The sequence below is a fragment of the Prionailurus bengalensis genome, chromosome F2 (genome assembly GCF_016509475.1).
Source record: "Prionailurus bengalensis isolate Pbe53 chromosome F2, Fcat_Pben_1.1_paternal_pri, whole genome shotgun sequence".
Lineage (NCBI taxonomy): Eukaryota > Metazoa > Chordata > Mammalia > Carnivora > Felidae > Prionailurus > Prionailurus bengalensis.
In genome coordinates, this window is record NC_057353.1 from 80,278,307 (window position 1) to 80,291,958 (window position 13,652).

The 13,652-nt window shown below is 50.9% G+C and overlaps 1 protein-coding gene across 3 annotated transcripts in view; it reads right to left on the reverse strand.

Moving 5' to 3' along the window:
- The window catches only part of TRAPPC9 (trafficking protein particle complex subunit 9), a 567,631-nt gene extending 554,203 nt beyond the window's left edge, over positions 1 to 13,428 (reverse strand). Inside the window, exons 1-2 of one of the 3 annotated variants that reach the window (XM_043601844.1) lie at positions 13,301 to 13,428; positions 3,512 to 4,105 (exon numbers count right to left, since the gene is read on the reverse strand). In XM_043601844.1, coding sequence (XP_043457779.1) covers positions 3,512 to 4,095 — 584 coding nt within the window. In that variant the 5' untranslated portion in view covers positions 4,096 to 4,105; positions 13,301 to 13,428. The remainder of the gene's footprint in view (positions 1 to 3,511; positions 4,106 to 13,300) is intronic. The other 2 variants (XM_043601846.1, XM_043601845.1) reach the window with 2 other exon arrangements.
- Between the last annotated feature and the right edge of the window lie 224 nt (positions 13,429 to 13,652).

Sequence of the window (13,652 nt, forward strand, 5' to 3'; positions counted from 1 at the left end):
CACTCAGCCGAGTCGGCCACGGGGCCTATCCATGTGGCCAGTGCACCAACCGAAACTTGGCCTTCACTGAGACATTTCCTTGTGAGCTGCAGAATACGATCTCATTTCAGTTGGACGCTCCTACAAGAGCTGCAGGAACGGAACCCGCTACACAGCAGTGAGAGCAACAGTGTTAGCAGAGATTACAGAAGAATGTATTTGATTTGAGGTCAAAAGAGAGCCGAGTGTTTACAGCACTCAGAGCAGAATGGACCCACCGGGAGGCCAGTTCAATCCACTGCCGCTTTTCCGAGGCCTAGAGCCACGCCTGGCACGTGGAGGCCCTCACTCGATGCTTGCTGATATTATTACCCGGCATGTGCCAGGCAGTGTCCCAAGACGGTCCTGTCTCTCCCTTCAAACCGTGAGCATAGATTTCAAAGGGCAAGAACAAGCTGGCATTCCCTGGTGGGTTTGCAACCTCAAAGCCAAGAAGTCGATGACTAAAATATGTCACTGGTGCCTCGTGTAGCAAAGGAGGATGTCCCAGGCATGGGGTCAGAGCGGGGTTCCCGGCTGCCTTTGAGGCTTCAGCCTCTCCCCCACTGGTCTGGGCGGCAGGGACAAGCCAGTCCGTGCCCGCATCACAGGCCGCTGCGGCTGGGGAGTGCAGGGGCTGTGTGCACGGTGCAGCCCTGTGTGGTAAGGACAATGGCCAGGGTGCCCGCCCCACTGAGCACCGCTGTGGAGAGGGCTCAGTGGGCACCATAGCTCTGTCCCTCGTGGCTGACCAGCTCCTACACCTTGCCACCCCGGCCCCGAGGCGTAAAAGGGGAGGACCAGCATGTAGACCACAGGGCCACCGGGAGGACTGAGCACAGGTCACAGGTGCAACATGCCTGCCCCTTCCTTAGGCCACTAAAAGTGCGTGGCGAGGAAATGAACACCACCCCAGACCCTGCAAAGCACCACAGGCAGGTGGAACTTGGGCTACTCTGTGCTCCCCACTCACAGGGCTGGCCTAGGGCCTGGTTTTTCTCGGTTCTGTGACAATTTCTCCTCCAACTTACCAACAAGCAGAAGGGCAGTGTTTGACCTTAGGTAAATTCAAGAAACTTACTGACCACCTACTTTGCAGTGGGCACTCTGCCAGCATGCACACTGGGTTACTTAAGCCTCACCCGGGAGACCCTGATCCACAATCTACAGAAAGGGACACAGAGGGGGACCTGGGTGGCTCAAGTCAGTTAAGCATTTGATTTTTGATCTCAGCTCAGTTCATGTCAGTTCGTGGGATCAAGCCCCACGTTGGGCTCTGTGCTGACAGTGCTTAGCCTACTTGGGATTCTCTCTCTCTTCTCTCTGTCCCTCCCAGCTCATGTGCACATGCTCTCTCTGTCTCTCTTTCAAAATAAATAAACTTTAAAAAAAAAAAAGAAGAAGAAGAAGAAGAAGGGGCACCTGGGTGGCTCAATCAGGTAAGTGTCTGACCTTGGCTCAAGTCATGATCTCACGGTTGGGTTTGAGCCCCACATCGGACTCGCTGCTCTGAGTGCAGAGCCCGCTTTGGATCGCTCTGGATCTCTTTGGATCGCTCTGATCTCTATGGATCACTGTGGATCTCTATGGATCACTCTGGTCTCTTTGGATCGCTCTGGTCTCTATGGATCGCTCTGGTCTCTATGGATCGCTCTGGTATCTTTGGATCGCTCTGGTCTCTATGGATCGCTCTGGTCTCTATGGATCGCTCTGGTCTCTTTGGATCGCTCTGGTCTCTATGGATCGCTCTAGATCTCTATGGATCACTCTGGTCTCTATAGATCGCTCTGGTCTCTTTGGATCGCTCTGGTCTCTATGGATCGCTCTGGTCTCTATAGATCGCTCTGGTCTCTTTGGATCACTCTGGTCTCTTTGGATCGCTCTGGTCTCTATGGATCGCTCTGGTCTCTTTGGATCGCTCTGGTCTCTTTGGATCGCTCTGGTCTCTATGGATCGCTCTGGTCTCTACGGATCACTCTGGTCTCTTTGGATCGCTCTGGTCTCTATGGATCACTCTAGATCTCTATGGATCACTCTGGTCTGTTTGGATCGCTCTGGTCTCTATGGATCGCTCTGATCTCTATGGATTGCTCTGGTCTCTGTGGATCACTCTGATCTCTATGGTTCGCTCTGGCACTCCTCCCCTGCTCGCTTGCTCTCTCTCTCTCTCTCAAAAACAAATATTAAAAAAAAGAAGAAGAAGAAGGGGACTAAGAGATTAGGTGCCCAAGGCCACGAAGCCGACACTCTCCCTCACTCAAGGGGAGCTCCTCTAGGCAAACCATCACACGTCGTTCTCTTCCGTGCATGGACACAATGGTCATAGCACAGGGAAGCAGAGCAGGGGACAGACCGGGGGAACAAACAGCACAGAGAGCTAACCTGCAATTCTGGGGCAAAGTTCAGTTGTTGACTGAATCTCAGGGGAAATGTGAGGCCTGATCTTTTCCTGCTCTGTCCAACACCCCCTCTAATACAGAGAATGTGAACACACTTTCATCTGTATAAGGAGCTCTTTGGGAAGTCCCTGGTGGTGTTTCTGACACCCTGATGATGCTTGTCTAGGCTGACTGTCAGCGAGGAGTCAGACGCTGTGGCTATCGTAGGAAGAAGGGGCCTGACCCGTGCGCAGCACCCAGCCTGGGCGGCCAGACCTCCTTTCCTGCTCAGCTCAGCTAGCTCCTAGCTCTGGCGCTTCTCCTGCTTTGGCACCTTATCTACGAATCGAAGAGACAAGGATGAATCAAAGTTTCAAACTGGGCGCTGAGGCAGTGCTATCCAATAGGAATAAAATGTGAGCCACGGAAATAAGACTTTCCTTCCAGTTGCCGCAGTTTAAAAAGTAAAAAACTACTGAAATTGATTTTAATATTTTGTTTAACCTAATACACGTAAAATACTACCATCTGACATGTAAAAATATTAATGAGGCGCCTGGGTGGCTCAGTCGGTTAGGTATCTGACTTCCGCCCCGGTCATGATCTCACAGTTCATGAGTTCGAGCCCCGTGTCAGGCTCTCTGGTGTCAGCACGGAGCCCACTTCGGATCCTCTCTTCCCCTCGCTCTCTGTCCCTCTCATGCTCTACATCTCTCTGTGTCTCAACAATAAATAACCATTAAAAAAATAAAAAATACATTAATGAGGTATTTTCTTTTTTCCATGCTAAGTCTCAATACCTGATGTGCGTTTTACGTACAGCACATCTCAGCTCAGACTGGTCACCTCTCTGGTACTCACAAGCCACAAGGGGCTACCATGTTGGACAGCAGCTCAGGGGGTCCCACAAGGAGTCTGAAACGGGGGAGGAGGAGTACACACTAACCCTGCAAGGATTTCCCTTAACGGAAGGCTGGCCCATCCTTACAAGTCTGAAAACTGCGGACTGCACCTGTCCACCCCCCACTGCAGTGAAACTCTGCTATCTGCTTATCCCGTCTTGCCGTCCAGAAGCAGCCCGATCACGAAGCCTCCGGGCCCCTAGGTAAACTTACCTGCTATCTGTGTCCAGTCCCACAAAGTCCTTTTTCTCAAACGGGACACAGAGGAGGGGGATCTTATCCCCGGACTTGTCTGTGGCCCTGTCCAGACGCTTGGACTCGAGCACAATGAAGAGGGATTCGATGAAGTCCTCGATTCTCTTCTCCACCGCCTCACAGTCCTCGTAGTTGGGGTAGAAGGCCACATCGGTGCGCGGCTGCTCCGTGATCTCCCCCTGCAGCCCAAAGACAAAGAGGCGGGAGTCGTAGAGCGTGGAGCCGTAGATCTCCTTCTGCACGTGGAACTTCTCGAAGGTCTGAGGCCAGTCCTTGGCCGAGAAGCAGTCTGTGATGGTGATGAGGCCCACGACCTTGCGATGGGTCTGGAAGTCGCCCCACTCGTTGTTCTCCGGTGGGTAGTGGTGCCTGTAGCGGATGTAGAGCACCCGCTGGGAGTCCCGCACGCTGATCTGGCTCACGGAGGAGATCCTCTTGTAGATCCTGAAGAAGTTCTCTTCCGAGACAATGCCCACAGGCTGCACCACCACGAGGAGAGTCTGGTGGTCCTCGGCACATTGCATGTAGTCGGGGACACTCATTTTGAAGACCCTGCCCAAAGAGAGAAAGGGGACTTTGAGGTGCACGGGTGTTGAAGGCTGTCGGCCCACCTTGGGATACGGTGGTTCTGACGCTCACCACCGGGGAGGCCGGGTAAGCCCCATGCAAAGCCACGGGCTACAATCTGTCCTTGGACTCCTGCACACGGCCACCACGGCTCTTATCACAATACCACAGCTCTCGGCCTAGGCCTCGAGGTCCTGCAGAAAAAGCGCGTCTCTCATTGTCTATTTCCAACACCTAGCCAGGTGCCGATGGAACCACTGAACTGCTCCCTCTTCCCCTTGGCAGGACATAATGAGAAGAACCACAGTGGAATCAGAAGATCTGGACTTGAACTCTGGTCTACAGGACATAAATGGTTTATATGTGTAGTATCTCACTTAAACCTCTCCGTAACACCACCTCAACTCTACTGGGGAAGGACCTGAGGCAAAGAGAGCCCCCCTGAGAGGCAGTGTTTGAGCCCGAGCCCCACAGCAGGTGCCACACGGCCCCCTACCCCTCCTAGCAGGCATTCTCCAAACATTCTCTTCCACGCCGCCTCAGAAAGAACCATACCCACCGCAGCGTTCAACAGAGAGGTATGGCAGTCCCTGGGAGACTTCTCAAGCCCTCAAGGGCCAGGGCTGAAGGCGGAGATTTAAGGTTTTCTGTTTCTCAAAAGGAGGCATGGCTTTAAAAGCAACAGCAAAACACATATCTGGTCCAGGCCTTCACTGCGCAGAGATGAAGGGAGGCCCAGAATGGCAGTGGACAGGCCCTACAGACAAGGACCATGGACAGGCCCTACGGACAAGGACCACGGACAGGCCCTACGGACAAGGACAAGGACAAGCCTTATGGACAAGCACCGCGGACAGGCCCTACGACAAGGACAAGGACAGCCCCTATGGACAAGGACAAGCCTTACAGACAAGGACCGAACATAGGCCCTACGGACAAGTACCACGGACAGGCCCTACAACAAGGACAAGGACAGCCCCTACGGACAAGGACAAGGACAAGCCTTACAGACAAGGACCGCAGACAGACCCTAAGGACAAGCACCGTAGCAGGCCCTATGGACAAGCCTTACGGACAAGGACCATGCACAGACAGGCCCTACGGACAAGTGCCGTGGACAGGCCCTATGACAAGGACAAGGACAGGCCCTGTGGACAAAGACAAGGACAAGCCTTACAGACAAGGACAGCAGACAGGCCCTACGGACAAGCACCGTGGACAGGCCCTACAGACAAGGACTGTGTCGCAGCAGCACCTGCAAGTCCTGGGCGCTGTGGAGGCATGAAGTGTCCACGAGGTCCAGGAGAACAAGTGCATAGAAGAAAGAAAGAAAAGACAAGGACAAGCACACAGGCCTTCTCTCCACAGTGCTGTACGGTGAAGTGTCACCAAGTTATTCAGTATGTTTGCACCCAAAATCGAGGTGTCACAGGTTACAGAAGTTGGGAATTTTGAGTCACGATGGAAATCCCAGCCTTTGCTATGGCGTTCCCACTTCCTGCAGGGGCTCAGCGGGCACTCTGAGCCAGGCTCTACACAAGCCATGAGCTCTCCCAAATACAGATCCTTATTAACATGCGCACACATCACACCTAGACCCACCTAAGAAAAGCCACCTACAGATAAGATCGAGTTACTGAAATTTAAAGCAGCCAAGTAACCCACGTTATCAGCAAAAAGGATGCTGCCAGCCCATTAGGTGGCAGAGGACATGAAGGCAGGCACAAGTCCTTCGAGTATGTCCCTGGCTGTCAAGCTATGTGACCATGAGTCGCGTAGTTTCACCAAGGTTTAGTTTTCTTTTTTCTGAGGGGCTCTGGTTGACATTAATGATGCGTAAAAGCTCATCATTCACATGCCCAACATTGAGTGACAACTTCCCACATGCCAGGCTCCGTACAGAGGAAAAGACAGGGTCCCACACATATTCATGAGTACAAAGAGAAGAAAGATGTTAATCCTCCCCAACCTGGTATATAGATTCAATGCTACTCTGATTAGACTTCCTACCGGGAAGTCAGTCTCTCTCTCTCTCTCTCTCTCTCTCTCTCTCTCTCTCTATATATATATATATATATATATATATAGACTGTCAAGAACAGCCAAGAATCACCACTGAGGAGGGGCATGTGTCCTCCTCCCCAACAGCAAGACCAGATACAACTACAACTGCTAACAGGACACAGGGTTTCTTTTGGGGCTGATGAAATGTTGTAAAGCCAGTGGTGGTTACGTAGCTCTGTGAATACACTAAAAACCACTAAATTGTAGATTTAAATGGGTCAAATGTATGGTATATAAATTATATTTCAATAAATCTGTGGAGGGGAAAAAAGACCACATAAAAAGCTAATCAGCACAGGGCTGGCACAGGGATAAAAAGAAAGATGGACCGTGATCATGCTCAGACCCAGACCCACACATACATGGTCATTTGAAATTTTTTTTTTCAACGTTTATTTATTTTTGGGACAGCGAGAGACAGAGCATGAACAGGGGAGGGGCAGAGAGAGAGGGAGACACAGAATCCGAAACAGGCTCCAGGCTCTGAGCCATCAGCCCAGAGCCTGACGCGGGGCTCGAACTCACGGACCGCGAGATCGTGACCTGGCTGAAGTCGGACGCTTAACCGACTGCGCCACCCAGGTGCCCCTACATGGTCATTTGAAATATGGTAGAGGTGCCATTGTAGAGCAGTAGGACAGGACAGACTCCCCAATAAATGACACCGAGACAATGGGTAATCCATGGGTAAGAGACACTTGACCCAATCAGAATATGGGGAAAATGCTCAAACAGGTATCTTTGAAGAGGAAACTCAAACAGCCAAGACATGGACAGAAGGATGCCCTGCTTCAATGACAATCAGGAAAAAGCAAATTAAAGCCATAGTGATAGACCATTTCACACCCAAAATAAATGGACAAAATAAAAGTTTTATTGTGGGGGCGCCTGGGTGGCTCAGTCGGTTAAGCGTCCGACTTCAGCCCAGGTCACGATCTCACGGTCCGTGAGTTCGAGCCCCGCATCAGGCTCTGGGCTGATGGCTCAAAGCCTGGAGCCTGCTTCCGATTCTGTGTCTCCTTCTCTCTCTGCCCCTCCCCTGTTCATGCTCTGTCTCTCTCTGTCTCAAAAATAAATAAACGTTAGGGGCGCCTGGGTGGCGCAGTCGGTTAAGCGTCCAACTTCAGCCAGGTCACGATCTCGCAGTCCGTGAGTTCGAGCCCCGCGTCAGGCTCTGGGCTGATGGCTCGGAGCCTGGAGCCTGTTTCCGATTCTGTGTCTCCCTCTCTCTCTCTGCCCCTTCCCCGTTCATGCTCTGTCTCTCTCTGTCCCAAAAATAAATAAACGTTGAAAAAAAAAATTAAAAAATAAATAAATAAATAAATAAATAAATAAACATTAAAAACAAAAATTTTTTTTTTAAGTTTTATTGTGGTAAAATATACATATAAGATTTACCACTATGGCGCTGAGTATATTCACATCATTGTGTAGCTGCTTCCAGAACTTTTCCATCTCTCCCACCTCACACTCTGCACTCAGTGGACAACAACCCCCCAACCCCACCCTTCCCATCCCTGGTAGCCACCATTCTGACTTTCTGTCTCTGTGAATTTTTTTTAATTTCTTTAATATTTGTAAATTTTTGAGAGAGAGAGAGAGAGACAGACAGAGCATGAGCAGGGGAGGGGCAGAGAGAGAAGGAGACACACAGAATCGGAAGCAGGCTCCAGGTTCTAAGCTGTCAGAGCAGAGACTGACACAGGACTCTCAAGCTCACAGACCATGAGATCACAACCTGAGCCAAAGTTGGACGCTTAAGCGACTGAGCCACCCAGGCGCCCCACTGTCTCTGTGGATTTAGCTGCTCTGGATCCCTCATGTAAGTGGAATCATACACTATGTGTCCTTTTGTGACTACCTTATTTCGCTTAGCAGAATGTATTCAGGGCTCATCCGTATTGTAGCATGGGTCAAAATTTCCTTCTTTTTGAATGCTGAATAATATTCCATTGTATAGATATACTATTTATTGGGGCACCTGGGTGGCTCAGTCAGTTAAGTGTCCGACTTCAGCACAGGTCATGATCTCACAGTTTGTGGGTTCGAGCCCCATGTCGGGCTCTGTGCTGACAGCTCAGAGCCTGGAGCCTGCTTCGGATTCTGTGTCTCCCTCTCTCTCTGCCCGCCCTGCTTGCGCTCTGTCCCTCACTCTCAATAAAAATGTAAAAAAATTTAAAAAAGTAACTCTCCTATATGACAGTGGCCATACAGACTGGTACATCCTAGGCAACTCTGGCCTGCAGACGGCAGGAGACATAAACAAAGGTTCTTAGAAGCCAGAACTAAAGACAACCCAAATGTCCACTGTCAGGAGAATGGATAAATGAACTGTGGCCTTCCAACATAACGGAATACTACAGAACAGTGAACGTGAATGACCCAGGAACATGGTTGAATCTCAACAACACGATGGGCAAATAAAGATGTGGATTAACGCAAAGAGTGTAATTCTCCCCCTTACATAAAATTAAAAACCAGGCAACACTAAACAATATACTGTTTAGGGATATTTACACGCATGGTAAAACCATAAAGAAAAATAAATTTGATGTCCATCAACTGACAAATGGATAAAGAAGATGTGGTTTATATATACAATGGAATACTACTTGGCAATGAGAAGGAAGGAAATCTGGCCATGTGCAGCAACGTGGATGGAACTAGAGGGTATTATGCTAAGTAAAATAAGTCCGAGAAAGACAGAATACCATAGGTTTTCACTCACGTGTGGATCTTGAGAAACTTAACAGAAGACCACGGGGGAGGGGAAGGGAGAAAAAAAGTTACAGAGAGAGGGGGGGGCAAACCATAAGAGCCTCTTGGATACTGAGAACAAACTGAGGGTTGATGGGGGGTGGGGGAGAGGGGAACGTGGGTGATGGGCATTGAGGGCACCTGTTGGGATGAGCACTGGGCGTCGTATGGAAACCAATTTGCCAATAAATCATATCATAAAAAAAGAAAGAAAAATAAATGCGGGTAGTGGTTCCTTGCATGGCCGAGAGGAGTGTAGTTCGAGAGAGACACAGCAGGCTTCAGAAGTAGTAGTTCTGTCCCATTCCTTAAGCTGAATGGCAGACACGGGGGCATGAGTTTTGCCATTCTTTATACATAAACATTACATATACTTTTGCTATCATCTGTATTTTAAAATTTTTAAATAGGTGAAAAAGGGAGAAGGTCCAACTTCAAGGAGCTTACAGCCTACTTGTCAGCAGGTCAACTAGTTTTGGAGGACTTGGGGGAGGGGTTGGTTTTTTCTTATTTTAGAGATGGGGGAGGGACAGAGAGAGAGAGAGGGAGAGAGAGAATCTCAAGTGGGCCCTTCAATCTTCCAACCGTGAGACCAAGACCCAAGCCAAAATCGAGTCAGATGCTCAACCAACTGAGCTACCCAGGCGTCCCCAGGTCAACTAGTTTTAGAGCCTCGCCTCTGCACCTGTCCTGTCAGCAGGGTAGGCTGCTTAGTCCTGCAATGCCTTCTTCTCTGAGCAAGAAAACTGAGACACAAAAGAGGCAGGTGCAGGGGCGCCTGGGTGGCTCAGTCGGTTGAGCGTCCGACTTCGGCTCAGGTCACGATCTTGTGGTCCGTGAGTTCGAGCCCCACGTCAGGCTCTGTGCTGACAGCTCAGAGCCTGGAACCTGCTTCGGACTGTCTCCCTCTCTCTGCCCCTCCCCTACTCATGCGCGCGCTCTCTCTCCCTCTCTCTTAAAAAATAAACAAACTTAGGGGCGCCTGGGTGGCGCAGTCGGTTAAGCGTCCGACTTCAGCCAGGTCACGATCTCGCGGTCCGTGAGTTCGAGCCCCACGTCAGACTCTGGGCTGATGGCTCGGAGCCTGGAGCCTGTTTCCAATTCTGTGTCTCCCTCTGTCTCTGCCCCTCCCCCGTTCATGCTCTGTCTCTCTCTATCCCAAAAATAAATAAACGTTGAAAAAAAAAAAAATTTAAAAAAAAAATAAACAAACTTAAAAAAAAAAAGAGGCAGGTGTGTTACAGGCACAGATCCACCTGAAGATGGGTGGACGGGGGGTCCTGGACACGGGTCTCAGGACAGGTGTTCCGTTTCCCTAGCCTCAAGTATAATGAGAAAAACCAGAATAAAACTAACCTTACGTAAATTTAGTAGGTGCTTTACAAATATTCACTACTATTGTAATTGATGGTAACGAGCTTCCACATTTTTTGGCCTTAAAACACCCTGGTTTTTACAAAATGTTGGTGAGAATAGATGGCGGTTATTTTTCCATTGTCCTATCTAGGCCAACACTAACACTGGCATGCCTGTCTCTGACCCCCAGTTTTTCGGAATTTACGAATCTATGAAATCTAAACCCAAATAAGTCACCCTGAACCAAATGATCCCTCTGGGTCCCTTCCAGTTCTAACAAAGCACTAAAAGACACGAGCACTCAAACCCACGCCCCAGGTCAATAAACCTTACAGCAGCCTCACGCAAGGATTATCCCTGAGGCGGCTCAGTTTCAGCAAACTTCTTCACTTTTGCCCCAAGTTCAAAATACGCATCTAACACAGGAGGAAACTGGTCTCACGCAAGCTGGAGAAAAGAAATCCACTGGGCTCTCTATAACGTGCCCTACTGAGATTTCCCATCAATCCTAAGAAAGAAGTATTATTGTCTTTAATCTTACAGATGAGGTAAGGCTCAGTCATTCTGCTCACCATCTCCTAACAGTAAGTGACAAGCTGGCACCAGGTGCCAGGTTCATGCTTTTCCACTGGCTTCTTCAAGGGAGAAGATGAAATAAGACCCAGCATTGAGCCAGTCGTAGTGCCTGAGACTCATCTAACACAATATTAAAGCATCAAAACTACATTTCTTCAACATGGTAGTTCCCCCAAAAGCTAAACATAAAGCTACCCTATAAACAGCAATTCTACCCGGAGGTACCTACCAAAGAGATTCGAAAACATACGCCCACGCAAAAACTTGTCCACAAATGTTCGCAGCGGCCTTATTCTTAATAGTCAAAAAATGGAAACACCACCAGTGTCCATCAACTGATGAACGGATAACCAAAATGTGGGCTATCCAACAATAGGCTATTACTCAGCCATAAAAGGGGAACAAAGTACTGATGATACAGCTACCACACGGGTGAACCTTGAAGACATGCCACGTGAAAGACAGCCAATCAGAAAAGGCCACGCACTGTATGACTCCACTTACATGAAATGCCCACAACATGCACATCCGTGGAGACAGAAGGTAAACTAGGGGCTGCAGGACCAGAGAATAAGTCGCTAGCAAGGAGAAAGGAGTTCTTTTTGAACTGATAAAAAATGTTCGGGGGCGCCTGGGTGGCGCAGTCGGTTAAGCGTCCGACTTCAGCCAGGTCACGATCTCGCGGTCCGTGAGTTCGAGCCCCGCGTCGGGCTCTGGGCTGATGGCTCGGAGCCTGGAGCCTGTTTCCGATTCTGTGTCTCCCTCTCTCTCTCTGCCTCTCCCCCGTTCATGCTCTGTCTCTCTCTGTCCCAAAAATAAATAAACGTTGAAAAAAAAAAATTTAAAAAAAAAATGTTCTGATACGACGATGATTGCACGACTGTGAATATAGCAGAAACATGCGGCTGTACATTTTAAATGGGTGGATTTTGTGGTGTGTGAGTGATAGCTCAATAAACCAGTTATTTAAAAAACTACGTTTCTTGGGGCGCCTGGGTGGCTCAGTCGGTTGAGCGTCCAACTTCAGCTCAGGTCATGACCCCACAGTTCGTGAGTTCCAGCCTCACGTGGGGCTCAGTGCTGAGGGCACAGAGCCTGGAGCCTGCTTGGGGTCCTAGGTCTCCCTCTCTCTCTCTCTCTGTCCCTCCCCCACTTAGGATCCTGCCCACCCCAACTCATGTTCTCTCTCTCTCTTTCTCTCTCTCAAAAACAAACATTTTAAAAAATTAAAATAATTGGGGCGCCTGGGTGGCTTGGTCGGTTAAGTGTCCGACTTCGGCTCAGGTCATGATCTCACAGTCCGTGAGTTCGAGCCCCGCGTCGGGCTCTGGGCTGATGGCTCGGGGCCTGGAGCCTGCTTCGGATTCTGTGTCTCCCTCTCTCTCTGCTCCTCCCCTGTTCAGGCTCTGTCTCTCTCTGTCTCAAAAATAAATAAACGTTAAAAAAATTTTTTAAAAAAATTAAAATAATAAAATAAAATAAAATAATAATTAATAAATAAATAGTTATACTTCTTGACAACTATTTTTCCCTCTATACTACTGGTCTGCCACACAATTTAAGAAAAACAAACAGAACCCTGCCAGGAGATCTTTAGTGTGGCAATATTCCTGGGTCTCCAACATCATGCCTCTGATGCTGTTGTGTCATGTTCACAAGCACTCGCTGGGCTGGATTAGGAACTGGCTGCAATTATTTTTCAAAAATTGCCAGTCACTAGTTTAAACTGGTGGGGGGGGGGGGGGGAGCGGTGATGGATGGAGGATGTCACAGCCCCACGCCTTCAGTTCATTTTGAACTAAACCGAGCCCTGTTCAACATTTTAATCCCTCTCTCTAGAAAAAAAACATAGGAACTCAACAAGCACCCTGTCTGAACACCAGAAAACCGTGGGTTAAAAGACATCTGTGCCGGCGGTTCCCGAGAGGGAGAGGAGCGTAGGCAAGCAGAGTGCGGGCACGCGTCTGTCCCCGCCACCCCAGTGGGGTCAGCCGGAGTTGACCACGCGAAGATCTCATCCCGGGGAAGAGCGCCTGCGGGCGCCGAGCTCACTTGGAGGCACTCTCTACCCCGCGCAGAGCCAGGATGGCAGGCACAGGGGGGAAGCCCCGGGCAGGCCGGGCGCCCAGCCGGGAGAGAGACCGGCGCCCGCCGGGGGTCCCCAGACCCGGCTCGGCGCAAGAGGGGAGGGGGCCGCCGCCGCGCGCCGCGGAGAGCAGGGCCCGGGACCCCAGGGTGGCAGGTGCGGACGCGGCCCTGGACACGTGTGCTGCGGGAGCCGGGCAGGGTCACGGGCTGGGGCGGGTGCGAACTGGACCCCGGCCCGGGCAGGTGCGGGCTGACTCGCGCCGTCGCTCGCCGCCACACACAGGCAGCCCTCCCGCAGCCGGCCGAACCCCGGCCCGGAGCCCCCCACCTCGCACTTACACAGCCGGCGCCCCGGGCCCGGAGCAGGAGCCGACGGCCTGGCGGGCGGCGGAGCCGAGCAGCCTCTGCGGCCGCTCCCCCAACTCAGAGCTGGCGCTTCCTACCGGCGGCCGCGCCGGCACCCTCCTGCGCATGCGCGGGGCCAGTCCGGGCCCGGGCTCCGCTCCGGGTTTTACGAGAGACGCGGAGGGCCGCAGGGAGGGGGAAGAGAGAGGGGAAAGGAGAGGAGAGGGGAAGGGAGGGGAGGGAAGGGACAGCAGATACCGGGAGAAAGCCTCCCCTCCTGGGTCGCCACACCCCGCAGGGTGTGTGTCTCTGCGCCACTTTCTAACCCCCTCGAGGCGCGCTGCTC